The following is a 27,100-nucleotide window of genomic DNA, read 5'->3' as shown; positions in this document are numbered from 1 at the left end:
GACCTCACAAGGTCGTCAAGGTAATCGGCCCTCAGCCGTCCCAACCCTCGAACACCACTTACCCTCCGAGTCCTCCATTGCCGACCGCATCCCAGTACCGCCCCCAACCCCGTTAATCAACCCACAACACGTAGTTGTTGAGTACAATGTACATACCTCAAAGAATTTGACTCACGTAGTGAATAATCCCGAATGGCGCATGCACGGCTCAGCTGGTATGTGATCAAGGCGATATATCGCCCAGTGTAATAATGCATTTTTACTGTGCTTTTAACGTATTAACCAAGTGCTGGACGCTGCATTGTTGTTAACGGGTGAGTTATCAATGATCTAGGATTAATCGAGGGGCTTGTGGCTTCGATCGAGCACGAGCTACGCCAGTGTTTCTTTTGTCGGAGGGGCACCCCTCGTAGCACCTGCCATGAGACCCACCTAACTTGCCTCGCTGTCAGCCCCACAATGATCTGTCATGAAAGCATTATTTCATGTCAAATAACTCCGCAGTATTCCAATTGCCATTCGCTATTCAGAGTTTTGTGGTTCGGGGGATTTTAGTGTGTGCTGTGGCTCATTGTTTTGTACTGGTGGGTGCCCAAGAATGCAAACAATCTGCTCGTAGATGCCTAAAAAACAACTTTATCACTGGCATAATTTACAAAAATAGTACATTATTTATAACCACTGAATTATTTATAAACTCGTCACGTTATTTTATTTATTTTTCTTCAGAATCATGGACCTTGATGACACACTCACAGTGGTTAAACAATGATTAGTACTTAATTGAATGATTAATAAGGAGAGACGGGATTTGTGAACTTTTTTTTCCGGGGTTTTACCATTGTTTTCGGTTTTAAATGTGCCACAAACGGAGGTGGACACACGAGAACAGCTGGGACTGCTACGTGTCATTGGTATTGATTTTTTGAGGATTTTTTGGGGGTGATTTGGAGTTTATTTATTTCGGGGGGGGAGCATGGATTTGATCGGGGATGAGGACAGGCGGAGACGCCTCAGAGCACTCGAGGAGAGGATCAAGGATCCCAGGAGTGTCTCCAATATCGATTGTCTGCTGGATACTGTGCAGGCACTTGTTGCTGATTGCGAGCATCCCAGTGTCAAGAGGATGAAGAATATTGAGGCTTATATGAACAGATGTAAGTGCAGATTTTTAATCCGGGGGAATTAATTCAGGGTATTTCAGGGGTCTTGATAAGTACGTGATTGTCTTGGGGACAAGTGGGTCTGGAGGTAAATGTCAGGAATTATCAAGACTACAGCTTTTGTTGGAGATCTAATGAGCTCCTCAAAATTCCAATATTTTTACTGGAACTAGTCTTGTTCGAGATAAAAGGGAATTTGTGAAACAAAAATTGACTTGATGAACTGAATTAATCACTCGTTTTCTTCCCTTTTATCCCTAGTTATCTTGACAATTATTGTTACTGGAATTTGGAATTGTAAATTCCAACTGGGAAAAAGAGAAATTTAATTTTCTCCAATTAAACCCCTGTTTTCATTCTTCTTCATCATTACCGAATCCCTAATTATCTCCAGAAATATTCCCCATATAAATGCGCAATTATCAAAGTTCTTCTGACATTTTTCTTAAAACGACTCGTTTTTAAATCAAAATTACATAAACCAAAAAAGGCACTCATTCATAAACCTCAACCCTATTAGTCATCACTCATCTACTCCCCTTTTCACCTCGTTAAATCTCTAATTATCGTGACAATGAATGGTTTCGCCAGAAAACATCACAAGTCATTTTTGTATAAAATTGAATTCTTTATAAAAAGAGAACTCTGGACATTTTCCTCCAAAACCTTTCGTTTTCGAGATAAACGAGAAAAAATGACTGATTAATCCTCCATTGTCTCCTTTCTTCATTCCCATTAACCCCTAATCATCTCTATCAATTCTCCCAAAATAATTCAAATTACACAAACAAAAAATCTACTCAATCATGAACTTAATTAATCCCTCATTGTCTCTCATTTTCACTTTCTCAAAAGGCCAAGTATCCCTACAATGAATTGAAACCATTAACAGTCATTTTCACTAAAAATTTAATCCTTAAAAAAAAGGACTTGCCATTTCTCCCTAAAACCATTGATTTTCGACCTAAACTCACAATTACCAAAACCAAAAAAAAAATAAAGACCCTCCACTCAAATAACTCCTCAGTCTCACCCTCGTCCCCCCTAATTACCTCCAAAAGCTCCCAAAATAACCCCACAATTGCAAACTGAAAAAAAATGCACCACTGATATTCCCAAATGATCTCCCTCAACGCAGATGACTCAGTGGCGCAAGAAATCTGCAAAATGCGAATGCGCACAGACGACTTCACCCTGATAAAAGTGATCGGTCGAGGTGCCTTCGGCGAGGTACAACTAGTCAGACACAACTCCACCCAGAAGGTTTACGCAATGAAGCTGCTCAGTAAATTCGAGATGATAAAACGCTCTGACTCTGCCTTCTTCTGGGAGGAACGAGACATAATGGCGCACGCAAACTCCCAGTGGATTGTGCAGCTCCACTTCGCCTTCCAGGACCAGAAGTACCTCTACATGGTGATGGACTACATGCCAGGGGGCGACCTGGTGAACCTCATGTCGAATTACGACGTCCCTGAGAAGTGGGCGAAGTTCTACTGCGCTGAGGTCGTCCTCGCCCTGGACGCCATCCACTTGATGGGATTTGTTCACAGAGACGTCAAACCCGATAACATGCTTCTGGACAAATATGGACACCTGAAGCTTGCGGACTTTGGCACCTGCATGAGGATGGATACTGATGGCTTAGTGAGGTCTGACACTGCTGTGGGAACTCCTGATTACATCTCTCCAGAGGTTTGTCAAGTATTTCAGTAGCGAAGTGGTCAAACGATTGAAGTTGACTTGGCTCTTAGCTGAGTTTTCGAGGAATATCTGCAAATCTAAGGGAGATAGCGAAATTTTCATGGATATCTTTTTTGAAGTTCTCAATGGGCTCTACAGAAAAGGTCATGACAAAAATTTTGCTATCTGCCTTAGATTGCGCGATATTCAGTGAAAACTCATGAATAGTCAACATTAAACCGTTTGACCACTTCGCTACTGATTTCATAATAATTTCGATTCATTTTTATGATTTTACGAAACAGTTTCTTTGTTTTATATCTTCACAAGAATGCTCAAGCTAGATTTTTCTTTGATAAATATATTTTAGTATAGAATTCGATCTTGACTAATTGAAACAGAGTTAATTAAAATTTAAATATGAATTCAGAAGAAATTTTATGGAATTGACATTATCTAATTATTGAGGGGAGGAGGAGGCCTACACAGATGTAAAACAAAGGAAACGTTTGTTACGCCAAAGAGATGAATTAATAAATAATAATATTTTACTATTGTTAATATGACATAGCGGAGTCATAATAGTAAAATTGTAGTTTATTATAATGTAATTTCGTGTTGTAAAATGAGATAAATTCTCATTTTATTTCACTGATTTTGATTTAAATAGATAAGAATCATTCATTTTTAAGCACTTTGCAGAACACAATATTCACAATGATGTCTTTTATGTGAATTTTATGAAGAGAATGGAATATTTAAATGAAGTTTAAGCAGAAAACTCCAGTTGAGTCGTTGAGTGTGGCAGGAAAAACTTATTCAAAATGCAAAAAAAAATTATTCATCATTGATAATTTTATTACTATAAAATCCAACTTTGATGATTATAAGAAATTAGCCCATTATTTCATTCTAAAAGCAGGAGAGTCTCCTTCTGGACATGAATTCCATAATTTTTTCAAGATTTTGATCTTCACCCTAATCTCATAAACTAATTATTACCAACAATTACAACAAAACAACAGGTCAAAAATTCCACCAGAATATTTGCATCCCCATCACATGTCATCGAAAATTTCCTTCACATTTTAATCTTCAAAATGAGCCTCATCCAACCTTGAATCCCTCCAGGTCCTCCAGTCCCAAGGAGGTGAAGGAGTCTACGGCCGAGAGTGCGACTGGTGGTCAGTGGGAGTCTTCCTCTACGAGATGTTGGTCGGCGACACTCCATTCTACGCCGACTCCCTGGTGGGCACGTACTCCAAAATAATGGACCACCGAAACTCCCTGCACTTCCCCCAAGAGGTCGACATCTCCCACTCAGCCAAGAGCCTGATCTGCGGTTTCCTAACGGACAGGACAAACCGCCTGGGCCGAAACGGTGTCGAGGAGATAAAAACCCACCCCTTCTTCAAAAACGACCAGTGGACCTTCGACAATCTCCGGGAGTGCGTGCCCCCAGTGGTCCCCGAGCTCTCAGGGGACGACGACACGAGTAATTTCGACGACGTCGACAAGGAGGACACCCCCGAAGAGAGCTTTCCAGTGCCAAAAGCCTTCTCCGGAAATCACCTGCCCTTCATAGGATTCACATACTCCGGAGACTACCAATTACTGATCAATAAAACTGGCAAGGAGGCCGTGGATGGCATCAGTGGAATTCTCGACAATCACATTAACAACGGGGGAGTGACGATAACCAGTGATGAGCACAAGATATCGCAGCTGGAGAGCCTGCTGGAGCGTGAGAGACGACAGGTGGAGACTCTGGAGGCGCGTCATCACGCCCTGACGAGTCAGATGGAGGCGATAACCAGGAGGGAGAGTGAGCTGAGGGGCGAGGCTGCTAGGGCTGACAAGGAGCTGACTATTCTCAGACATACGTACAAGGAGGTGCAGCGCAGGGTGGAGCACGAGACAGAGGCGAGACGAAAGGCTGAAAATCTCCTCGCTGATTTGAAGAAGAAGTTCGACGAGGAGCAGAGCAGGAGGCAGAGGGATGCCTCCAACTCGCACTTGACTTCGGAGAGGGTGTTGACTCTCGAGAAGCAGATCAAGGAGATGCAGAGCAAGCTGGAGAGGGAGACAGAGTCCGCCAGCAGGATGAGGAAACAGGCGACTGAGGTGACTGTTGCTAGGCAAACTGCCAAGCAGATGGCCAATGAGTTGCAGGCAGCTAGGGCACAGCTTCAGGCGCAGACTGACTCGCTGCAGCAGGAGGTGGCTAGTCTGCAGGGACAGTTGTCCAAGGAGCGCAGCTCGAGAACGCAGGAGGCTAATTTAACTGCGGAGTTGAAGTCCAGGCTGGCTGCTTTGTATGCCGAGCTCGAGGGCGCCAGGGAGAAGGAGGAGAAGGTCATGCTGGATAATAGGTTGCTTAATGAGAAGGTCTCGGCTTTGGAGAAGGAGGCCGCTAGCTTGACGTTGGAGCTCAAGGCTGCTCAGGCTAGGTATAATCAGGAGGTCGCCGCACATCAGGAGACTGAGAGGTCCAGGATGCTGTCCAAGGAGGAGGCTAATATGGAAGCTGTCAAGGGTACGTTTGGATTTTTTTTGGGGAGAATTATTTGGTGGTGAGGCGGAATTGTTTGGGGGGGTTAGGGGAACGTGGCGAGATGAGTTACCGGATTTTTTTTCCCGTGAAAAATCCCCTGGAATATTTTTCCCCTAGAAATTTTTCCCATAAAAAATCTAATTGACTTCTATAGCAAAACAAAATTAGCCACATTCTGTTAAAATTATCGATTTCATTAACTTTAAGATCATGAAAAATTGTTTTCTATCTTCCATCGTAATCGCGATATTTTTTTTTATGAACAATTGCGAATTGCGATTGTTTCATGAATAAAAATTGACAGTAAACAAATTTTCGGGAATTATATCGGGGATAAATTACAAGGGAAAAGTGTATTTAATGGTTTCTTGCCATGATTCGTCAATTTCGAGGTTTTTGGTAATTGTTTATTCATCTTGAAAACCAGGGATTTTAGATTTAAAAATTATGTTGACTTTTCTCCTGAAATTACTCATTATCAAGATAATTGAATACCAGTACAGAAAAAAAAAACTAAAATTTTTCATCCTCGACATTCTTGCTGATCCTTCATTTATCTTTTGATAAGCTCCTCTATTTACCTTTCGATAAATTGCTGATACAATTTCCGACAAAAAACATCTCCCATTACCTCCTAAAACCGCTCAGTATCGAAATAATTTCATTTTTATTCCAAATTCAATGAAACCAATGAGACAAAATATTGAATTAATATGTTTCACCACTTTATCACTGAATTTCGCCCATTTTCCGTCATTTGATAATCGTTATGTTCATTTCCACGCGGCAGGAGGATTAAACAAAACCATCAAAGGTACAAAACCATTGATAATCGTCTAATGAAACTATTCAATTGAACCCAATCAAATAATTGAGAGTTAATCCACTGTTTCTATTTCAATTTTCAACCTGGTGAACAATGAAAAACACAACTCTTACGTACGTACACCAAAATACAACTAAAAGTGCTTTTCACACCGTTTTCAACGACAAAAGTTCACTGATTGTTATCCATTTTCATGATTACCCCTTTATTCGTCAGCTCTACAAGTCAAGCTGAACGAGGAGAAGAGTGGACGACAGAGAGCTGAACTCCTAGCTCAGGAGAAGGAACGTCAGACGTCGATGCTCTCGGTTGACTACCGCCAGATCCAGCAGAGACTGCAGAAGCTCGAGGGTGAGCACAGACAGGAAGTCGAAAAAGTCAAAGGACTTCAAGGACAAGTCGAGCAGGAGCAGCAGAAGAGAGACATTCTCCAGGCGGATTTGGGGCAGCAAACGTCAGAAGCTGGAAGACTTCGGGCACGCGAGCAGCAGCTGCTCGGAGAAGTCAATCAACTCAGAGAGGCTAAAAGGCAGATTGACGAGGAGCTCAATACCCTCAAGACCCAGCGCAATGTCGACTTACTTCAGACTAAGGAACTGCAGGAGCAGCTGGAGGCTGAGGCGTACTTCTCGGTAACTAAATCAAATTATCAAATATATTTCTGAATGTTACCGAGAAAATTACGATTGCTATTGTATGACATTTCAATATTAATTATTGCTGTTTGTGTCAATTATTGTGGTGAGAATTCCATGAAAATCCAAAATATTAACATGTTTTAGTTAGTAGAGCTGATTACAAATATTTCTGGCTGACATTTCCGGTTCAGTTATTTGAAATTTTTATCAAATGACAGTTCCATTCACATTTTGGAAAATTTCGTCATTGTAAATACACAATTTGATACAAAAATCACTGGAAATTGTAATTTCGAGTTCAATTATTCGTCGAAAATTAATAGAAATCAGGAAAATAGTGGAAATTAATTAATTAATTATTTAAGTGGAAATTGAGCGTAATTTGGTGCTTATCATTAATGTTTTAATTGAAATTTCCTTTTTTCTGCGAAATTTGGAATTTCATGATTGTTTTTCTCCCTCAAATCGAATTCATAATGTTCCTCTTTTGAAAGTTACCACTAAACTCTCCTTGAAATTTCAATTTTTTCAAGCAGCCTCTATTACACCAACAGACTAACGCAACAAATTCCATCAAACATATTCCAAAAAATCAAATTTCAGAATCAAAAACATTAATAAACAATTCTCCACAAAAATTTAAAATAAAAATTTGACAAAAACAGTAATTAAACAGAGAATTCAAGAACTCAAAAGAGCAAAAAACTGTGACGAATTGTCCGAGTGATCTTGATTATAAAAAATCCCCATTACCAATACCAATCTGTAATATTCAGAATTAATACTAAAACTGTCTATCCCCTCATCTCTTTATTTTTCTTTTTTTTACCAAATCCTACTAAAAATTTGTTCCAATAATGTTATTCACACAGACACTGTACAAAACACAGACTCAAGAACTCCGCGAGGAGCTAGATGAAAAGACTCGTCTCCAGCAGGAACTCGAGGAGGAAAGAAGTTCCCTGGTGCATCAGCTGCAGCTGTCCCTAGCTCGAGGTGACAGTGAGGCCCTCGCCAGATCGATAGCTGAGGAGACAGTCGCTGACTTGGAGAAGGAGCGAACGATGAAGGAGTTGGAGTACAAAGACGGTCTTGTGAAGCATCACCACGAGTTGACAGCTAAAGAGCAGCTGTTGAATAAGATCAAGGACAGTGAATCAGAGCTGAAGAAGTCCGTTGATCAGTACCTCAAGGAGAAGGACGACATTAACAAGAAGCTGAAGGACCTCCAGGAGCTGCTGACAAAGTCCCAGGAGGAGATCGACAAGCTCAACGCCAGATTGAAGACAGAACAACTTCTGAAGCAGGAGGCAATCAGCAAGTTGACGCAGGTTGTCAGCAGAAAGGACTTCTCAGCAACGGGAAAAGCCAAGAACAAAGCTTCTTCAGCCGATCTCAGGAAGAAGGAGAAGGACTGCAGGAAGTTGCAGCAGGAGTTGACGCAGGAGCGTGAGAAGTATGGACAGTTGGCAGCTAAGTGGCAGAAGGATCTGCAGGATCTTCAGGCGCAGCTGGTGGAGGAGAACTCCTCGAAATTGAGACTGCAGATGGAGTTGGACTCCAAGGATTCCGAGATTGAGACACTGCAGATGAAGATATCGTCGATGAACTCGGAGACTGCCAGTGTTTCGTCCATTGAGAATGACGGAGATGACTCACTACTGCCTGATCATGGTGCCATGAGACTCGAAGGCTGGTTAAATGTCCCTAATAAGCAGAATATCAAGAGACATGGGTGGAAGAAGCAGTATGTCGTTGTGTCTTCCAAGAAGATCATATTCTATAACAGTGAGCATGAGAAGATGAATGCTGATCCTGTTTTAATACTCGATTTGAGTAAAGTTTTTCATGTGAGGTCAGTCACTCAGGGGGACGTTATTAGAGCAGACGCCAAAGATATTCCTAGGATATTTCAGGTAATTTTTTCAATTTTTTCATCAATTATTTATTTACGCCTTAAAAAAACAGGATGATTGAGAATTTCTCTGGAATCACGTCTTATTTATCAATAGCATTTGACATTAGTGTTGCATATGAAAAAATAAATGAGAAAAGCACTTGATGGGATTTTATTTTGTATTTGGTAGTTAATGTTGGCTCATTGGTTTTGGCTTTTTATGACAGTTGCTGTATGCGGGCGAGGGTGAAGCCAGACGTCCTGGTGACGAGAGCAATCCACTGCCGGGAGCTGAACTACCTCAATTGACTGACAAACCAGGGACACAGTCGGTCAAGGGACACGAGTTCATTTCTATTTCTTATCACATGCCAACAACTTGCGAAGTTTGTTCAAAGCAATTGTGGCACATGTTCAGACCACCACCTGCTCTTGAATGTCGAAGTAATTATGATTTTTTATTCTTACCAATTCATTTTGATAACTTCCATGCAGAGAAATGAAATTTTCAATGGTTTGAATTCAATTTGAGAATATATCATTCATTATTCATCTCAAAAATTTATCAACGTTTAGTTTTTCTTATTAAGTGATCGAATTTTTTAATTTATTATGAGAATTAAAAATTGCAGTCAATTGAATTACCAATAGAATTTTTACAATCATCAATAAATTTCTATTTTACAATTTAAAAAAATTTCCATTTGCCATCATTCCATTTTCGCTTGAAATTTCAAGAATAAACTCAAATCCAAGAATTATTTCGTACTTAAAATCAAATGATAATCACTTGAATCATTCGTTTGTCTTCTAGGATGTCACATAAAGGTTCACAAAGAGCACCTCGACAAAAAGGAAGATGCAATAGCCCCCTGCAAGCTCCACTACGACCCCAACAGTGCTCGTGAGCTCTTGTTACTCGCTGGCAATCCTGACGACCAGAAATATTGGGTTGCCCGGTTGTCCCGACGCATACAAAAGTGCGGATACAAAGCCAACTCCCACGTTGATGGGACAGGACAACGCGTATCGCCAAGGTAGCGTAAATTCGGCCAACAACAGGAACACCTAAGTAGCTCTTGTTTTGTGACAACGCATGATTGGGTGTAGCGAGGTTAGCCTTTGTTTTTGTCTTGTTTCGATCGAGATGAGTGGATCTGTGTGCATGCGAGCAAGGATTTTTCGTCAGTTTTTTTGTCTGCAGTGTTTACTGCTTCTGTCTTTTGCAGAGCTGGGCATTATTTCGTGAAAAAAAAACGTAATTCCATTTCACTATTTATTTATTTATTCTTGTGTCTAAAAGTGAAATGAACTGTATTTTTTTATTTCAATATTAGAAAGGATTCACAGCACTAAATTTACTGTTTTCATGACAAAAATTCGTCTTCAATTCAAATAATTTCACATAAAAAAGAATTTTCATCAACTATTCATCAAATTCATGAAAAAAGATCTGAAAAAAACGTAATTTCAATTCACTATTTATTAAATTTTGGTCTAAAAGTGAAGTCAATTGTATTTATAGTGTAAATCACTATTTCAATTAATTCAGAGTGCAAAATTCATATTTTCGGGACAAAAATTCGTCTCTATGTCCCAAAATTAAACATAAAACAGAATTTTCATTCATTATTCATTAAATAATAACGAATAATAATTGATATTTCACCCAGCTCTGGTCTTCTGCCTATTCGTAATGTGGCTTTCGGGTTGTTTATGCATTTGGGTGCTTACCTCCAAATAAAAATCATCACAATGCATAAATTCAATTTCAGGGAATCAACAAGATCAACGTTAAAACCTTACCTCTCTGTTCAACAGAGATCAGCAACGTTACCAGCTAATGCGAGTATGGGAAAATGACCTTAAAACTCACTTGTGATCTGTTATTAATCAGCATCATATTCTGTTCAGTGCTATTTAATCGAGTTATGAGAGACAGAATGATACTGATGGAATCTCAATCGCCAAAGGTACACAGATTAATCAGTGATACGAGTTGCACAGGAGCTCCATGGAATGATAAATTGTGAGGGCTCCAGAGAGGCTGGATAACCTGTGTACACCGAATCCATTTGATATTTGCCATTTAATCTCGAGTCCCCCTTGCCAAGTTCGAGAAAACAAATCAGTTCATTATTATTTTCATTTTTTCTAATTAACGTGACTACTTCGTCGTTTTCTACTAATGATTCAGCTGTTTTTTTTATTATTAACTTCCCTTTCGATAGGTAATGGGGAAGTTGAGAGTACACTCGTCAAACCCATTGTGTTTATGAATAATAATAAGTATCTTTTTCGATTAATAGAATCCTTCAAATTTCAAATCGTATAGTATTATTATTTTTATATGTAAAAAAATGTGGAGGAGAGGGAGAATTAACGTCGTGGTGTGATTTATTTTTAATGAATCATGTTGATGAATATGATCATTTGCATTTTCCCTCTTTTTATTGAATAATTGTACCTAAATTCAATCAAATGGAACAGGATCTCGATTCATGGGTGTTTTTTTTTACTGTACAAAACAAAGTGAATTAAGGTGACTTGCATACATCACCACGATGTCCTAGGATCTTGTTGTAATGTTACTGATTAGTTGAAATAAGTGAAGGATGAACAATCAATATTCGAAGATAATATAATTTTCATTGAGACGCGCATTAATTGACTAATTGATATGAATTATTACCTAAAAATGTGAGAAAACACATTCTCGATGTTTTCATTTTCTAGTGGTCGTAGAGATCAGAATTGTAGGGCCCATTGAATCAAGTGGTGCTAGTGGTTATTTTTTTTTTGCATCTGATTTATCGATGTAATTTGATAATAATTATTGGGGGTTTATTACTACAGCCTGTAATTGCTACTTGAGCAAGAAAATGTTAACCGACTGCTGCCCTGTGCCTTTTTTTCGTTTTCTTCCTCAATTTATTGGGGTTGAATTACCCTCTTTATATGGAAATTCTACAAATTTTTTTCTGTACTCTGATACAGTGAGATAATAAGCAAAGTAACTAGAGTAAATAATTGAATAAAAGAGAAAATAGTTATTATTATGTTGAATGATAAATAATTGTTACAACCTGTTTTCTCAATTTAATCGGTCAATCGATAATATTAACGAGAATATTCATGTGAAATGCGGTGAATCAAAGGTTTTTCTTAATTGTAAGAGATGATGACAGATGCACGGTGCTGCTGAGTCACGATGACCAACAATTTTCTAAGGTAAATTATTGATAAATTTAACGAGAGAAAGTGAAATCATGATGATGCGAAAAAATAAGAATGCAAAAAAACTTGTTACACCATATTTTATTGTTTAGTTATTTACAATCTGTATAATATCAATTATTATTACGATTAAAACTATTTTGTAGATAATATGCAAATTCTTTTTTCATTTGTATAATTAGCATTTTATGGATTTATTGGAAATTGTCGTTTGTTCGTTAATCACTACAGATTCAATATAATTCTCGGAGAAAGAAAAAAATGCTTCTCTACGTCGTTAATGCGACTAGGACTCACTGTAAACTCGTTAATTGGTGATGAAAGTCTCACGCGAAATGTATTACGTATTGATTCATTTTTTTAAATAACTCGTAACATTATATACACCAACGGAGATCTATATCTCCGCAATTCTAAAAATTCAATGATTATCATTGATGGATTTTCGTTTAATTTGAGAGGCGAATAATTTAAAAGACACATGCACGGCCATGGGGGGAATAAAACGTTACGTGTACCGATTTATCGTCATGAATCGTAGGATACAATAAGAAATACGTCACTCGTTTCCTCTAAGCTCTAGTAGTCGCCGATAAAATTGTTGAGAAAGCTGTAAAAATCGATTTTCATTAGTTTCGAAAATTCAATATTTTGTTCTCGGTGATTTAAATACGCGTGATGTACGTGGAAAGATGTTTAATTTGTCTTCAACTTCGAGTTGTGCAGCATCCGATGATTTACTTCCTCACGAAACCCACGAGAGCCCGATGACTGAATCTCGTTTTCATCGATGGCACAATTTGTCTCAACTGATTTCCCTGATTCTTCACTGGCTCCTTGCCACTTCGTTTCTTGAATGTCTCCTGCTTGGCTCCCCTGTATAAACAGAGCTCACCTCATACACCATCGTCTACTTATTGCTAAGAGACGGTAAGGCAAGAGGAAAAGCGCGAGAGAGAAAGAGAGAGACCAAGCGGTGATAATTTGGCAATGTGGACATTTTTTCACAAGCGAAGCAAGACGAAAGGGTGAAATTTTCTTTTTTATTCATTGACTTACAGGTATCTGGTCAAGTCCTCGACGTCAACGAGCATAGAGTCCTGCTCCATGTGAAGATCATCTCTTCTGAGGAGGCCCTCCACGAGGGCCTCGTTTAATACCGCAATTCTAGCGTGAAGATCGTTCGCTATTACTTGGAGCTGGGCTACATTCAATTCTGTGAGAAGTGCGCGGGATAATCTTCGTCTGGTCTCACCTAATTGCACACCAACCTGGGAGAACAATGGATGCATTGAGATCGAGTGATTGGAGACAGGAGAATGAGGAGAAATTATAGTAATGACGATCTGAATATTAAGGGAGGGTTACAGAACGAGAAAAATTTGCATTCAATCTCAATCGTTTCTTCATTGAATTCATGAGACTTATAAATGGGGGAAGTGTTTCGTTAATCTTTTAGATTAGATGACGGGACAAAAAGGAAATACTGTGCGATTTATTGGCGAGAGTTTGGGATGAATCGAATAATTACGACATTCCACGCTTCAAGTTTGTTTCAAAAAGGAATTTTATGCTGAATTATGGTAGAAATTGCGATAAGGAAAGAAACAATTATTCTATTGGGCTCAAGTGCTTTGAGACAAAAAATGAGAAGATGAAAATTCAAATTATACCAATTTCAAGTAGAAATGAGGTGAAAATATGCCAATTTCCAGGATCTTTTCATTAAATTGGAGTGATTTTTTTATTACTGTAAAATTCTCGAATATATTCCCCTGAATTTCTCCAAATTTTTCAATTTCTCTCAGAATAATTAAACTAAAATTAACAATTTATGTAGTATTTTCAATATTTTGTCCTTGAAGTACACTGTTAAGAATTTCATTTGAATTTTCCGTGAAAAATCAAATATTCCATTGATTTTTTATTCAAATGATTTCCAAATCTCTAAAATACTGGATTTTTGAGTTCAATTATTCTGTGAAAATCCAGAAAAATCAGGAAAATTCAAGGAAAACTTGAAAATTCATGTCCCTTCAATCAAGTTGTGAAATTTCCATCTCACGACCACTGAAAACTCGTAAATTTCCGTGAATTCTGCTTAAAACTTCAAATTTCATAATTTCATTTTTCCCTGAAGTCTATTCAATGTCACTCCCACGAGAAAAAATTCTAAGTCTATTCATCACCTTCTCCAAACTGCACCGAACCATCTCAGTAATGGGGCTCTGCTTCAGTCTCTGTCTCTCGACCTCCATCTGCATGTGTGCCATCTCCTTGGCTTGAGCCAACGCCATCCTGGCCTCTGTCTGCAGTCTCGCCTGTCTCGCAAAGAAATCCGCCTCATCGAGTGGTGCACTCGATATATCCGTCTCCAGTCTCAACGGCGGAAGACTGAGGACCTGAGGCCTGGCAGCACCACTCGACTGATACCCATTGCCCTGGCTCTGTTTAGCATTCAGCGGTGAATCAGAGTCCGAATTCGGCGACTCTGTGTCAGACGGGGTTTCGTTCATGAAGCAAATCTGTAGGTTCATGCCTGCGAGACATTCCAACGAGAATATTCATGTGAATTCGTGGGGATTGAAAAGGGAAAACAGGGTGGGTAATTGGTATCTACCACTCTGTAGGCGTGATTGTAGACTTGGCTTTCGTCCGCGTTCCAATCGAATATCGTCTGCATCCGGTCCCATGGCCAGACGCCTTCGGATTTCCTCGCGATCATTTCGACGCTGAGAACAAGATAAAAGAAGTTGATAATTCAAGCCCTAAATTGATAACTGAGGATGTTTATCCATTTCGAAATGTGTGAAAGTAATATTGCTTTGACGAAATTGAGTGAGGAATTTTTTTCACGCTCTTACGGGATTTATTTTTAATTTGATAATTCAAAATGATTGGGGCAAATAATCCAGATGTTGGAAAACTTTAAGTCTTACAACTTCATGCTAACGTCCACATTTGGTGCACATTATCTATTTTATTTCGAATAATCTACTCAAGTTGGTGAATTGAGATTCGTAACATCAGGAAGAAGATAACTCTGAGTTACATTTGAAAAAAAAACTGAATTTTTTTTCAGCGCTTACGATTTTAAGAAAATTGCATTATTTCACGTTCGAGGAAAATTCTGGAATTTGTTACAGTCACGAGCCATATGAAAAAGAACTCGTCGAGTTCTTCAACATTAAATTGAATCATTCTCTTTAACCCGTGGGATTCATTTTCAAATTGCCAACTCACAGCCTCGAAGCCTCTAACAATAAAAATAGAGGGCAACATAAACTTCGCGATCAACTCGCACTGATGAATCAAAATTTTTATCAACATCAAGAAGACAACTGTTGACTTCTTCAACATTAAGTGGAATCATTCTCTGTAACCACTGGAATTTACGTTCAAATTCATAATTCCCCTACTGGAATCCCGTAAAAATGAAACCAAAAATCGAGGGCAATGTAATCTCCGTGATCAACTCGCATTGTTGAACTAAACTGATTCATCAACATGAAGAAGACATCTCTCCCTCACAGTAAAAAAACAATTCAAAATCGCGACCCTGCGATTCCGGATAAACATCCTTAAATGAATTAGTGGCTCCTCTAAACCTCCGAGACAACATCTCCCTGGATAATCTTATCGAATCGCGCAATCACGTCTTCCTTGTCACGGTGCATTAAGCCTGACACTGGCCCATTTGCCACAGCAGCAACCATATCGTTGAATCTCTGATCTGTGACATTGCGTGCTTCCTCGAACTATCGAACGGTCCAGAAACATTAGAAAGGAATTAGCCGATTTAATCCAACCATTAATGATCTTTTCAATCGTTAAACTCACTGTCTCTAAATCCTGATCGTAAGTGAATGTGTAGAGATCAGCTATGAATCGCGAGTCTTTCTTGTAATGCCGCTGCCACTTTCTTGCACTGCCCATTGTGGAGTCAATCTACCGCTAGAGCTAACGAATTCCCAACGACTGAGGATTCAGGTGAGACCGAGCACCAGGGGCACTGGAGTGAAAGTATCCAGTTTTCCCTCACTGCCTCTGGTACTCAGTCCACCACTCCTACACCTGCCATTACCTTTGGATCAATCTCTCTGTACGCGTTTCTCACATTTACCAGTTTTGCCCATTGTTACAGGCTCTTGTACACGGAGAGAAATATTCAGTAAAAATTACGGAACAATTCACGTAATCCGCAATGGGGAATCGTCTTTCGGCAATTTTTATGGGAATCGAAGAGAAGAAATCTGAGACGTTCAGGGAATTTTAGGTTCATCATCGCACAAAATAAAAAACATTACGTTGTCGCGTAATTTTTCCCGAAGAAGTAAAATCTCACAGAAACTTGCCGAGTTATTGTGCCTACAAAATTAAAAATTCTTGAGCGTTCAACAATTTTTATGAAGCTGGTGAGTTATTTCTACGGTTCGTTCCGTACACGGAGAGAAATATTCAGTAAAAATTACGGAACTTCACTTCACTCACCGATTACGGAATGGACTCAGAAAATTTAAGTGACGGTATCGTAATTTTTATCTGAATCTCCAGTGAAACGCTCACAGCGTTCCAATTGGAATGCTTTGGAAAAATTCCGTGACAGTTCCGTAAAATTTCCTACAACCACATTTCGCTCTGGAATTCCGGAAAAGATGCGTAATTTTTATTGAATATTTCTCTCCGTGTAATTTTCTCAATCGTTGGGGAAAAATTATGGAACGACTTGTTGTCCCCACAGCGGTGAGTCATCAGACGAGTGGTTAATTTTTACGGAACAAAAATTCCGACTCACACTTTTTATTGAATTTTACTTCGCCTGCGGATTACGTTTTAAAACGTAATTTTTACGTTTCTTTTCGGGCAATTTTTATTGAATTTTTCTCTCCATGGGTTTTCGTCACGAGATATCAGTGAATCGCCAATCGTTTCGGTTTTTTCGTTCGAGTTGGGCAACACTTTGCCATTTCGAGGATAAATTTTAACACGTCGGGTTGACTCGGTGGCTCGCATGACTGATCATGCGGAACACTGACGCTGTACCGTACGGTATTATCAATAACACGGGGAACTTTTTCTTTTGGTTGATTTTTTTGGGGGTTTGGGGGGGAGTTGTGCAAGCGAATTTATGGATTTCCATGGTTTCGTGGGAATTCTGGGGGATTACCGCATTTTTCCCGGGGCATATGGGTGCGGAAACATTTGACAGGATAATGCAGCGAACTCGGTGGAGAATTTTATTGAAATTCTCCACTGAGAAAGTTTTTATTAGTTTTTAGTTGATTCTGTTGAGCTACTGCGCAGCTTAATTTTTTTGGAGGAGTAGAGCGAGAGCTGGTAGAAATTTCTTTAAAAAAACTTCGATAGGTTCGAAAAAATCGGGAAATTGCAAGTGCTTGAGCGGTAGGAAGACGAGAATTCCTCAACTTACATTTTCAATCAAAACTTGAATATTTGGGTCCAAATTACGTTGAATTTTCGATTAATTAAAATTTTAGTGATATATTTAATTAGTTTTGCTGATGTCTAGTGATTTTCATGGAATAATTGAACTGAAAATTACAGTTTCCGTTAATTTTTCGATACAAAAATTAATTAATAATTGGAAATTCCATAAAATTTTTAATTTTCAATTACGAAATTCCTTGAAATTTTATTGGAACCATTGGAAAATGCTCAACAATGTATAAATGAGCTTCGAAATTTTTTTCCTCTTTTGCTTCCGAATGGCAACTTTTTTCACAGCTTTCAATTCACTTCAAATTTTTTTCATTGAAAACAAAACTACAAATGTGTTTAAACAACTGTCATAAAAAATACATCCCCTTTGAATTCATGAGCATCCATCAAAAACCCCTATATTCAAAATTTACGTAAGTTATTCCCCTCAACGAATTGCTAACGTTAACTTCGAAATTGAATGAATTCCGCTGAGAAAGCCTCTCCATTCATCACTCCGCAATCTCGCAATATCGGAGAATTTAAAATAAATGGAAATTCCAAGTGACGTCGATTTTTCCATGAAATTCGGAATTTCCAATGTCGAAATTCCCTCAAATTTTAGTCGAAAATTGCCAACAATGTATAAATTAGCTTTTTTTTTGTTCTTTTACTTCCGCACGGAAGTTGTTTTTACCAAACAATACATCCCCTTTAAATTCATGAACATCCGTAAAAAACTCGCATATTCAAAATTTACGAGTCATTCTCCTCAACCACTTGCTAACATTAACGTCGAAATTGAATGAATTCCGCTGGGGAAGTCTCTCCACTCATCACTCCGCAATCTCGCAACATCGGAGAATTTACAATAAATGGAAATTCCAAATGACGTTGATTTTTCCACGAAATTTGGAATATCCAATTTCGAAATTCCCTCAAATTTGAGTCGAAAATTGCCAACAATGTATAAATTCGCTTTTTTTGTTCTTTTGCTTCCGCATAGAAGTTTTTTTACCAAACAATACATCCCCTTTAAATTCATGAACATCCGTAAAAAACTCGCATATTCAAAATTTACGAGTCATTCTCCTCAACCACTTGCTAACATTAACGTCGAAATTGAATGAATTCCGCTGGGGAAATCTCTCCACTCATCACTCCGCAATCTCGCAACATCGGAGAATTTAAAATAAATGGAAATTCCAAATGACGTTGATTTTTCCACGAAATTTGGAATATCCAATTTCGAAATTCCCTCAAATTCCAGTCGAAAATTCCCAACAATGTATAAATCAGCTTGGAATTGCATTATGTTCTTTTGCTTCCGCATGGAACCTTTTTTTACCAACCAATACATCCCCTTCAAATTCATGAACATCCGTAAAAAACTCGCACATTCAAAATTTACGAGTTATTCTCCTCAACCACTTGCTAACGTTGTCTTCGAAATTAAATGAATTTCTCCATTCATCACTCCACAATTTCGCAATATCGGAGAATTTAAAATAGATGGAAGTTTGACATTAAAAGGTCAGACTCCGCTCCCCCTGAACCATTCCATAAAGATTCATTACCTGAGTCTGAGAATATATTCCATAAGTGTCATTGAGATTGAGATCCTTCGGCCGCTGCACAGGCCTCGTTCTACACCGACTCTGATGCATGACGTTTGACCCACGCGCACAAAACTGTCAGCGATTCACACATTCCACCGCGTGCTATGACCAAGCGCGTGTCCGTGGTTTGTCATCACTTTAAACTCGTTAAAAATATGACAACGATTTTGTATATGCCCTCTGCATTCGTGGCCACAACTATCTGAGTGTCTCCCCCCACGCGCGCGTTTTCAGGGAAAAAAATATTAATAGAAGCTGAATGCAAGTGAATGGCAACGTGTGTGACGCCAGCGTATGGGGGACGACAGTGAGAGGAGATGTGAGAAGTTTTCCCCCCGTGCGGATCGCTTTTTCCCACCCAGTGGGCGCACACTGATGCGCCCCTCACCAACATCCGCGATAGCACAAGTATCGATTTTGGGAATTTCGTACGAACCCCATGTCTGCCCCACCGAAATCCTGATATCGCAATTGAAATTGAATAAATGCACATCTAGAGACGAGACTGGGACGAATGGGGCAAACTGGGCCCCTTTTGCATTTTTTTAAAAAGTTGGTAATGTTCAGGGATAGCCGTATAATTACCTATTAATTACTGATTATAATTACCGTTCAATTATTAAGTAGTCAATTGGTTAATATCACTCTAAAATTTCAATTATTGAAGTCATCATCAATTTAAATATTCGAATTACACAAGTATCGATTTTGGGAATTTCGTACGAACCCCATGTCTACCCCACCGAAATCCTGATATCGCAATTGAAATTGAATAAATGCACATCTTGAGACGAGACTGGGACGAATGGGGCAAACTGGGCCCCTTTTGCATTTTTTTTTAAAGTTGGTAATGTTCAGGGTATAGCAGTATATACAGATAGCCGTATAATTACCTATTAATTACTGATTATAATTACCGTTCAATTATTAAGTAGTCAATTGGTTAATATTACTCTAAAATTTCAATTATTGAAGTCATCATCAATTTAAATATTCGAATTACACAAGTATCGATTTTGGGAATTTCGTACGAACCCCATGTCTACCCCACCGAAATCCTGATATCGCAATTGAAATTGAATAAATGCACATCTAGAGACGAGACTGGGACGAATGGGGCAAACTGGGCCCCTTTTGCATTTTTTTAAAAAGTTGGTAATGTTCAGGGATAGCCGTATAATTACCTATTAATTACTGATTATAATTACCGTTCAATTATTAAGTAGTCAATTGGTTAATATCACTCTAAAATTTCAATTATTGAAGTCATCATCAATTTAAATATTCGAATTACACAAGTATCGATTTTGGGAATTTCGTACGAACCCCATGTCTACCCCACCGAAATCCTGATATCGCAATTGAAATTGAATAAATGCACATCTTGAGACGAGACTGGGACGAATGGGGCAAACTGGGCCCCTTTTTAATTTTTTTTTAAAGTTGGTAATGTTCAGGGATGGCCGGATAATTACCTATTAATTAGTGATTATAATCACCGTTAAATTATTAAGTAGTCAGTTGGTTAATATCACTCTAAAATTTCAATTATTGAAGTCATCATCAATTTAAATATTCGAATTACACAAGTATCGATTTTGGGAATTTCGTACGAACCCCATGTCTACCCCACCGAAATCCTGATATCGCAATTGAAATTGAATAAATGCACATCTTGAGACGAGACTGGGACGAATGGGGCAAACTGGGCCCCTTTTTCATTTTTTTTTAAAAGTTGGTAATGTTCAGGGATGGCCGTATAATTACCTAGTAATTACTGATTATAATTACCGTTAAATTATTAAGTAGTCAGTTGGTTAATATCACTCTAAAATTTCAATTATCGAAGTGATCATCAATTTAAATATTCGAATTATTTATAATTTACTCAACAGAAAATTTACAGTTTCATATTATCAAATATTTAATTCATTATCAATTGGAAATTGAGATTATCAATTATTTTACTGTTTAAATTTCGATTAGTATATTTAAACCTTAATCAATGCAAATCGGAATTTTTTTTAGTTTTTTAGATGACGAGGCGAGTGGGGCAAAATGGGAATTTTCGAATTTTCTTGAAATGTTAGTAATTGTTGGAGAAATGAGATTATTTTTCTTTCCTTGAAAAAGACAATTGCTTCCCTTTTGTGATGAGCCTAGACTGAGTTTAATTGATAAATTTACTTATGAGTTATGAACATCGAAAAAAATGTCACTGACACCGTGATATCGCCATTCGAAATTGAATGTTTCCATGATGACGAGACTCGAACAAAGATACTTGTCATCACTAAACACATTTTGAATTGTGCTGCGCTGGTCTGATATTTAATAGTTGTTTTTAACTGGATTAAAGGTCACAGAACTGATAGCCCCCCCTCCAATCACGAGTTGTTGACGAGTTTCGTAATTTTAAATTGACTTACTCGACGCTCCTCCTCCCGCGCCGCTCGCAGATGTGACTCTATGGCGTCGAGATCAATTTTTGGCATCGCTGTCTCTATGTTGTAAACGTCGAAACCACCTGGAATTCATTAATTGATCGATTAATCAATCAATGTGTAAATTCTTGTTATCGTGAGAGTTCATTGGAATTTCACGGTATTTTGAGATTGAAAATTCACAATTTAATGAACAAAACAATTAAGAGTATAAATTTGCATTCAATTATTCCGTGAAAATTTTTATTAAAATATTCATATTTTTATCGAAAATTCGAGTAAATTGTGCATTTCTCTTTTTCGGTTGGTTAAAAATTTGGGACCCCATTGAATTTTCTATGAAATTTGGAAAACTCAATGGAAATTGATCATTTCAGTTCAATAATTCCATGAAAATTAAAAGAAATCAGGAAAATTCAAATAAAGACATCTTTTTATTTTTAACTAATTAACAAATTCAGCGTCATTTGACAGTAAATATTCATCTACTGACTGAAACCTCACATAAGTTTGGGAATTCTCGTCTTCCTGCAGCTGGAAAATTTGGCATTTCATTGAATTTATCGTGAATTCAATATTACCCTCTCGAAAATAACTAGTCAACTATCCCCGAAATTTCAATTTTTCTCCAACAGTGAATGTAATTCCCCACACGGAAAACATATTTTGATAAATATATAAAACAATATCTTAAATTGGCCCAATTTATCAAAAAAAGATGTCAAATATATGTTTTACATATATTTTTCAAATTCAGTAGCGAAGCGGTAAACCGGGTCAAGTCGATTTTGACCACTGGCCAGTTTTTGACGAATATCTGGGAATCTAAAAGAGATAGAAAAATTTTTGTCATGACCTTTTTTGTAGAGCCAACTGAGGGTTATAAAAAAGGTAATGAGCAAAATTTTGCTATCTCTTTTATATTCCGAGATATTTGTCAAAAAATGCCCAAAAGTCAAAATCGACTTAACCCGGTTTACCGCTTCGCTATTGAATTTATAAAAAATATATAAACAATATATTTGAAACATATTTTACATATTAAAAAAAAACAATACGGCGGTTTTCTTTCAAATTTATAAAGAATATATAAAAAATATATGGAATTGGCCCATATTCTATATTTTTTTATGCATTTTTTTATGGGAGTCCCTGATCACGAAATGAACATACCAGCCCTCTCCACTTGCTCCATCCTCCTCTTGTCCGTCCTCCCACTGTGTCGCTGAGGTCCATGTCCCTGCTGGCGCCTCCTCGCCTGATTCCTCACCATTTTCTCCTTCTTCCGGCAATCGACACTGAGTTCCGCGTCTTGAGTAAGATCCACAAGTTTATTGGTGTCCTCCCTCAGCGTGTCTTTCACCAGACCGGGAAGTGGTCGCGAGTGGACATCCACCGCCTCCATAGCCACCACGTCGGGCACTGGTTGAACGTACTTCTCAAGATCAACCCCAATGTCCCGACCGATGCTCGACAGCAGATCAATCTCCTCCAGTTTCTTGTACGGCAATTGCTCCTCAGATAAACCCTCCGAGTCTGTATTAGTCTCCGACTCCTCAGTTTTTCTTTCCACCGGTATTTCCGTCGACTCGGGGATCACGTCGATGCGCTCAATCACCTGTTCCTCGGTCTAAAAGAGAAAACATAAGAATTTATCACTTCTGTTTTATTTATATACTAGAAAAGGGGGCGCATGCGTGGGCTCGCGGTTTATGCATATTATTTATGATCGTCATGTATTCATTTATTCAGTAATCACAGGAATAAAAATGTATTGTTCCCGATTTTTTTCATTATTATCATTATTATCATTAAATTATTTAAATAATGGAAAATTAAGATGTTTAATGAATTTTCTATTAGTTTCTGGTGTATTCTATTGAAATGTGCAGTAGAATTCAATTTTTCTATACAACTTATTCTATTCAGATATTTTCTGTAGAATTTCCACGGTTTGAATTTTCCATGTTTTTTGTTTGATTTTTTTTATGGAAAGAAGAGACCAATAGAATGAAGAAAACTTGGAAAATTTGAGCCGAGAAAATTCTGTAGAAAATATCTCAATAGAATAAGTGAAACAGAAAAATCGAATTCGTTTTACACTCCGGTGCTGAAATAGACTGCTGACCGAAAATGTTTCACCCATTTCTTTGAAGATAACGTAAGAACAAGGGAATGATGGGAAGAAGACACAAATTATCGGTATTACCTCACTGTCTTGCTCTGGATTTTTTCCCGCACTCTCGGGTGGTATTTCCTCAATTTGCGCAAATTGCGGTCGTTCAGTGGAACTCGATTGTAACTCGGCAAACTCAATCTCCACGGGAATATTATTCCAGTGTGTCTGGTGCTCCTCACGCAGTGCGGAGTCGTTCTCGGACGCGGAGGTCTCTTGTATATCGGTGTGCGTGTCTCCAATGCTTTTTACATAATTGAGGCACTTTTCCGAGGGGGATACGAAGCCCTCGTAGTAGGAAGTTACGGTCTGGTGGGAAATTCAGGGAATTGATTACAAATCGATGAAGGAATTGCTCGTCTTTTTGAATTAGAAATAATGGTTTCAATCTCAGAATAATTTCTGATTTTGTTTCGTGGGATTTTTGAATTTTTTCTGATTCGTAAAGGTTTGTGGGACATGAAGCTATTTTTCTTCATAAAATGAAGATTTTTTTCATGAATAATTCTTATCATTTCGGAGTTTTGCGGAATTTTTAACCGAAATCGGCCAAAAACTAATGGAAAGTTCAGGGGAAATTCATTAGAATTTTCTAGCGAATTCACTAGGGTTTTCTGCATGAAGAGAAATTCTTTAGAAAAATTCTAGAGCTGTTCAAGTAAAATTTCTGGTTGTTCCTGGTAAAATCGATGAAGATATACGAGAAGAATTCATGTGCAGCCAATAAAAATTCCAGTATCAGCACTAGAATTCTAAAGAATTTCTCTCCGTTCATGAAATTTAGTCTCACGTGTTGACTCAAGAATTAATTCTCCCCCAAATTACCTGAATATTCAACTTAGGCTTCTCGTAAAAGAACTTGTGCTCCGATTTTCGTCCGTCCAGTCGATTGACACTGTCCCCAACCGAATGATCCTGATTATTATTCTGTCCCTCTTCTTTTTCGAAATTCTCCTCGTCAATCCGGGGAGATGAATGCCGACTGTCTGGCGGCTGCTCCTCGCCGCCGAAAATTGATAGAAACGAGGGGGCCAAGTGCTGGAACCCTGGATAATTCGGATTTATAATTCCCCGACACGAACCAGGCACGCTACCCTCTTCAGAATTATCCGAGCAGTCGGAACCGCCAGACAACTCGTGCGCCTCGTAATCCGATAAACTCTCGGCGGAACTGCTCAATGATAATCTCGACACTGACAGATTGTTGTTGTTTATTATGCTATTGAGATGTTTCGAGTTAACGTTGACGTTTGTGCGGGCAACAGCCACTGAGGACCAGGTTGTTGTGTCCTCGGCGATTCGGAAATCTTGGATCTCGTAATTCTCGTCGTAGGGCACCGGCTTTGTGGTGGGGCTGTTGAAGTTCTCGAGTTGATCGGATGTCGATGGAATTGACTGATTGTCGTGACTCTGACGCTCGATTTGACTTTGGGATGAAGGAATAGTGTTTTGAAATTTTAGGGAAGTGGAAATTCCGTAGCGAAGTGATCAAGCGTTTTACATTTGACTAAACTCATCATTTTTTTATAAATCGCAGTTTAAACTTTTGATTATGTCGCATAGATTCGAAGATATTTAGCGAAAACGCAATAATTCTATTGTTATGAATGAGAATTGAACACTGAGAGAAAAAATTTGTTCTGCCGGAAAATTATAATGTGCAGAACTAGTTTTAATTAATTATTTCTAATTAATTTTTTTATCAGATTAAATAGTTTTGTGATGATTTCCGATGAATTATCGAACTGAATTATTTTGAAAAAATTAGTTCTGCCGAATAATTATAATTAAAATGTAAGCGATTGTTTTTCCGAAACGCTTTTTTTATTTTCGGTGTTTTTAATAATGCTTTTCGATACTAAATAATTACCAATCAATAATTTGATAATTCCTTCCGATAATTCACCGGAAATCATCACAAAACTATTTAATCTGATTTTTTAAAAATATAAATAAATTCAAAAAAATGCAATAAATTTATTTAACTAAACTCATTCAAAACTCGGTTTAATTTTTAATAAATAAATAAATCAAAAACTGACATGTCTTCCATTTATCCTTTTTTTATAATTCACACGTGATTTAGAATTTTTAATTTCAAAATACTCCTTCAACGTTGGACTGAATAAATGAATAAACTATTCAATGCGAACAGAACGCGAGTAAAGTCAACTTCAAGTCTGAAGAAAAGTGTTGTCGCGAGCAATTCGATTAAACCCATTCATTAGATTCGTTATTCAAATGGACCCATTCATCCGGATCCCTTGGATGCGCAGATGAGACTGGACCGTCTGACCACTTCCTTACTGAATTACTTCAGCGACGACTCCGTCGTCTAACTAACTCGTGGCTTTTTCTACTCAACCGAAAACTGTCTGACCACTTCCTTACTGAATTCCTTCAGCGACCACTCCGTCGTCTAACTAACTCGTGGCTTTTTCTACTCAACCGAAAACGGTCCGACCACTTCCTTACTGAATTCCTTCAGCGACCACTCCGTCGTCTAATTAACTCGTGGCTTTTTCTACTCAACCGAAAACGGTCCGACCACTTCCTTACTGAATTCCTTCAGCGACCACTCCGTCGTCTAACTAACTCGTGGCTTTTTCTACTCAACCTAAAACGGTCTGACCGCTTCCTTACTGAATTCCTTCAGCGACCACTCCGTCGTCTAACTCGTGGCTTTTTCTACTCAACTAAAAAGTGTCAACGTGGGCCGTTACTTACTTGTTATTCAATCCAGGGTGGATGACGACTGGTGCGAGAACGTCCTTGATCCGCATGACGTATTAATTCCTGAAATTAAAGCCAAGACCATCGATAAGATCACTTTCCTGCCTCGAGCGATTCCTCATTCAGTGGAAATTTAAAAAAATCGAAAATTCAAGGAGATTTTTGCTTGAATCTTCCTAATTTCCATCAATTTTCATGGAATAATTTACCTAAAATTCAAAATTTCCATGAATTTTCCACGAAAACCACAAATTTTTAATGGTAAAATTCCCTGAAATTTTAATGAAACCGTCACTAGTTTCATATTTTAAAACTAAAGCCTGGAACTTCAGTGAAATTTGTTAACAGTGTAGGACATTACTACGTATCGGGAGCAGAGTGTCGCCTCCCCGCTGCAATCCCATTGACTTAGATTGTCCTTCCACCCGTTGATAACGTCCACTCTTCACCCCGAATGAAAAAAAAAACCCCGAAGGACAAATAAAACGATAATATCTCTGTGCCTCGATACCTAACCGGGATTAAATGAAGACAGTCGTACTCACCATGTTAACGTCGCGCGCACACACCGTAGAGCCGACTTTTTTCAGCGTCTTCTCGTTTATCGACTTCACGAGTTACATGAGCACACACCCACACATCCCCTCAGTTACATGTCTTTGTCTCGTAACTGTACTCATTCTCTTAAAAG

At 38.3% G+C, this 27,100-nt stretch overlaps 2 protein-coding genes across 8 annotated transcripts in view; one reads left to right on the top strand and one right to left on the bottom strand.

The window, feature by feature from the left end:
* Positions 1 to 187: 187 nt before the first annotated feature.
* On the top strand, positions 188 to 12,148 carry LOC107036319 (rho-associated protein kinase 1). 4 transcript variants are annotated; one of them, XM_015254222.1, is made up of 10 exons: positions 188 to 215; positions 730 to 1,157; positions 2,302 to 2,858; positions 3,978 to 5,382; positions 6,191 to 6,214; positions 6,452 to 6,858; positions 7,737 to 8,780; positions 8,989 to 9,205; positions 9,576 to 9,798; positions 10,537 to 12,148. In XM_015254222.1, the coding sequence occupies exons 2-10, from the start codon at positions 977 to 979 to the stop codon at positions 10,622 to 10,624; spliced, it is 4,146 nt and encodes a 1,381-aa protein (XP_015109708.1). In that variant the 5' UTR covers positions 188 to 215; positions 730 to 976; the 3' UTR covers positions 10,625 to 12,148. The 4 variants fall into 4 exon arrangements, with proteins under 4 accessions (XP_015109708.1, XP_015109711.1, XP_015109707.1 ...); XM_015254225.1 differs by having other exon boundaries at positions 194 to 314; positions 7,755 to 8,780; XM_015254221.1 differs by having other exon boundaries at positions 194 to 314.
* LOC107036320 (schwannomin-interacting protein 1 homolog) overlaps positions 12,064 to 27,100 on the bottom strand; it is a 16,135-nt gene continuing 1,098 nt past the window's right edge. Inside the window, exons 1-10 of one of the 4 annotated variants that reach the window (XM_015254227.1) lie at positions 26,955 to 27,051; positions 26,404 to 26,472; positions 24,502 to 25,102; positions 23,710 to 23,985; positions 22,674 to 23,130; positions 21,486 to 21,583; positions 14,619 to 14,730; positions 14,188 to 14,537; positions 13,058 to 13,269; positions 12,064 to 12,874 (exon numbers count right to left, since the gene is read on the bottom strand). In XM_015254227.1, coding sequence (XP_015109713.1) covers positions 12,736 to 12,874; positions 13,058 to 13,269; positions 14,188 to 14,537; positions 14,619 to 14,730; positions 21,486 to 21,583; positions 22,674 to 23,130; positions 23,710 to 23,985; positions 24,502 to 25,102; positions 26,404 to 26,459 — 2,301 coding nt within the window. In that variant the 5' untranslated portion in view covers positions 26,460 to 26,472; positions 26,955 to 27,051 and the 3' untranslated portion in view covers positions 12,064 to 12,735. Of the gene's footprint in view, positions 12,919 to 13,057; positions 13,270 to 14,187; positions 14,538 to 14,618; positions 14,731 to 21,485; positions 21,584 to 22,673; positions 23,131 to 23,709; positions 23,986 to 24,501; positions 25,103 to 26,403; positions 26,473 to 26,770; positions 26,859 to 26,954; positions 27,052 to 27,100 lie in introns of those variants that run through there. The other 3 variants (XM_015254228.1, XM_015254226.1, XM_015254229.1) reach the window with 3 other exon arrangements.

Source organism: Diachasma alloeum, unplaced genomic scaffold, assembly GCF_001412515.2.
Source record: "Diachasma alloeum isolate Michigan unplaced genomic scaffold, Dall2.0 Dall_scaffold_00208, whole genome shotgun sequence".
NCBI lineage: Eukaryota > Metazoa > Arthropoda > Insecta > Hymenoptera > Braconidae > Diachasma > Diachasma alloeum.
The sequence above is the reverse complement of the archived record's forward strand: the minus strand, read 5'-3'. Positions and strand labels throughout refer to the sequence as shown.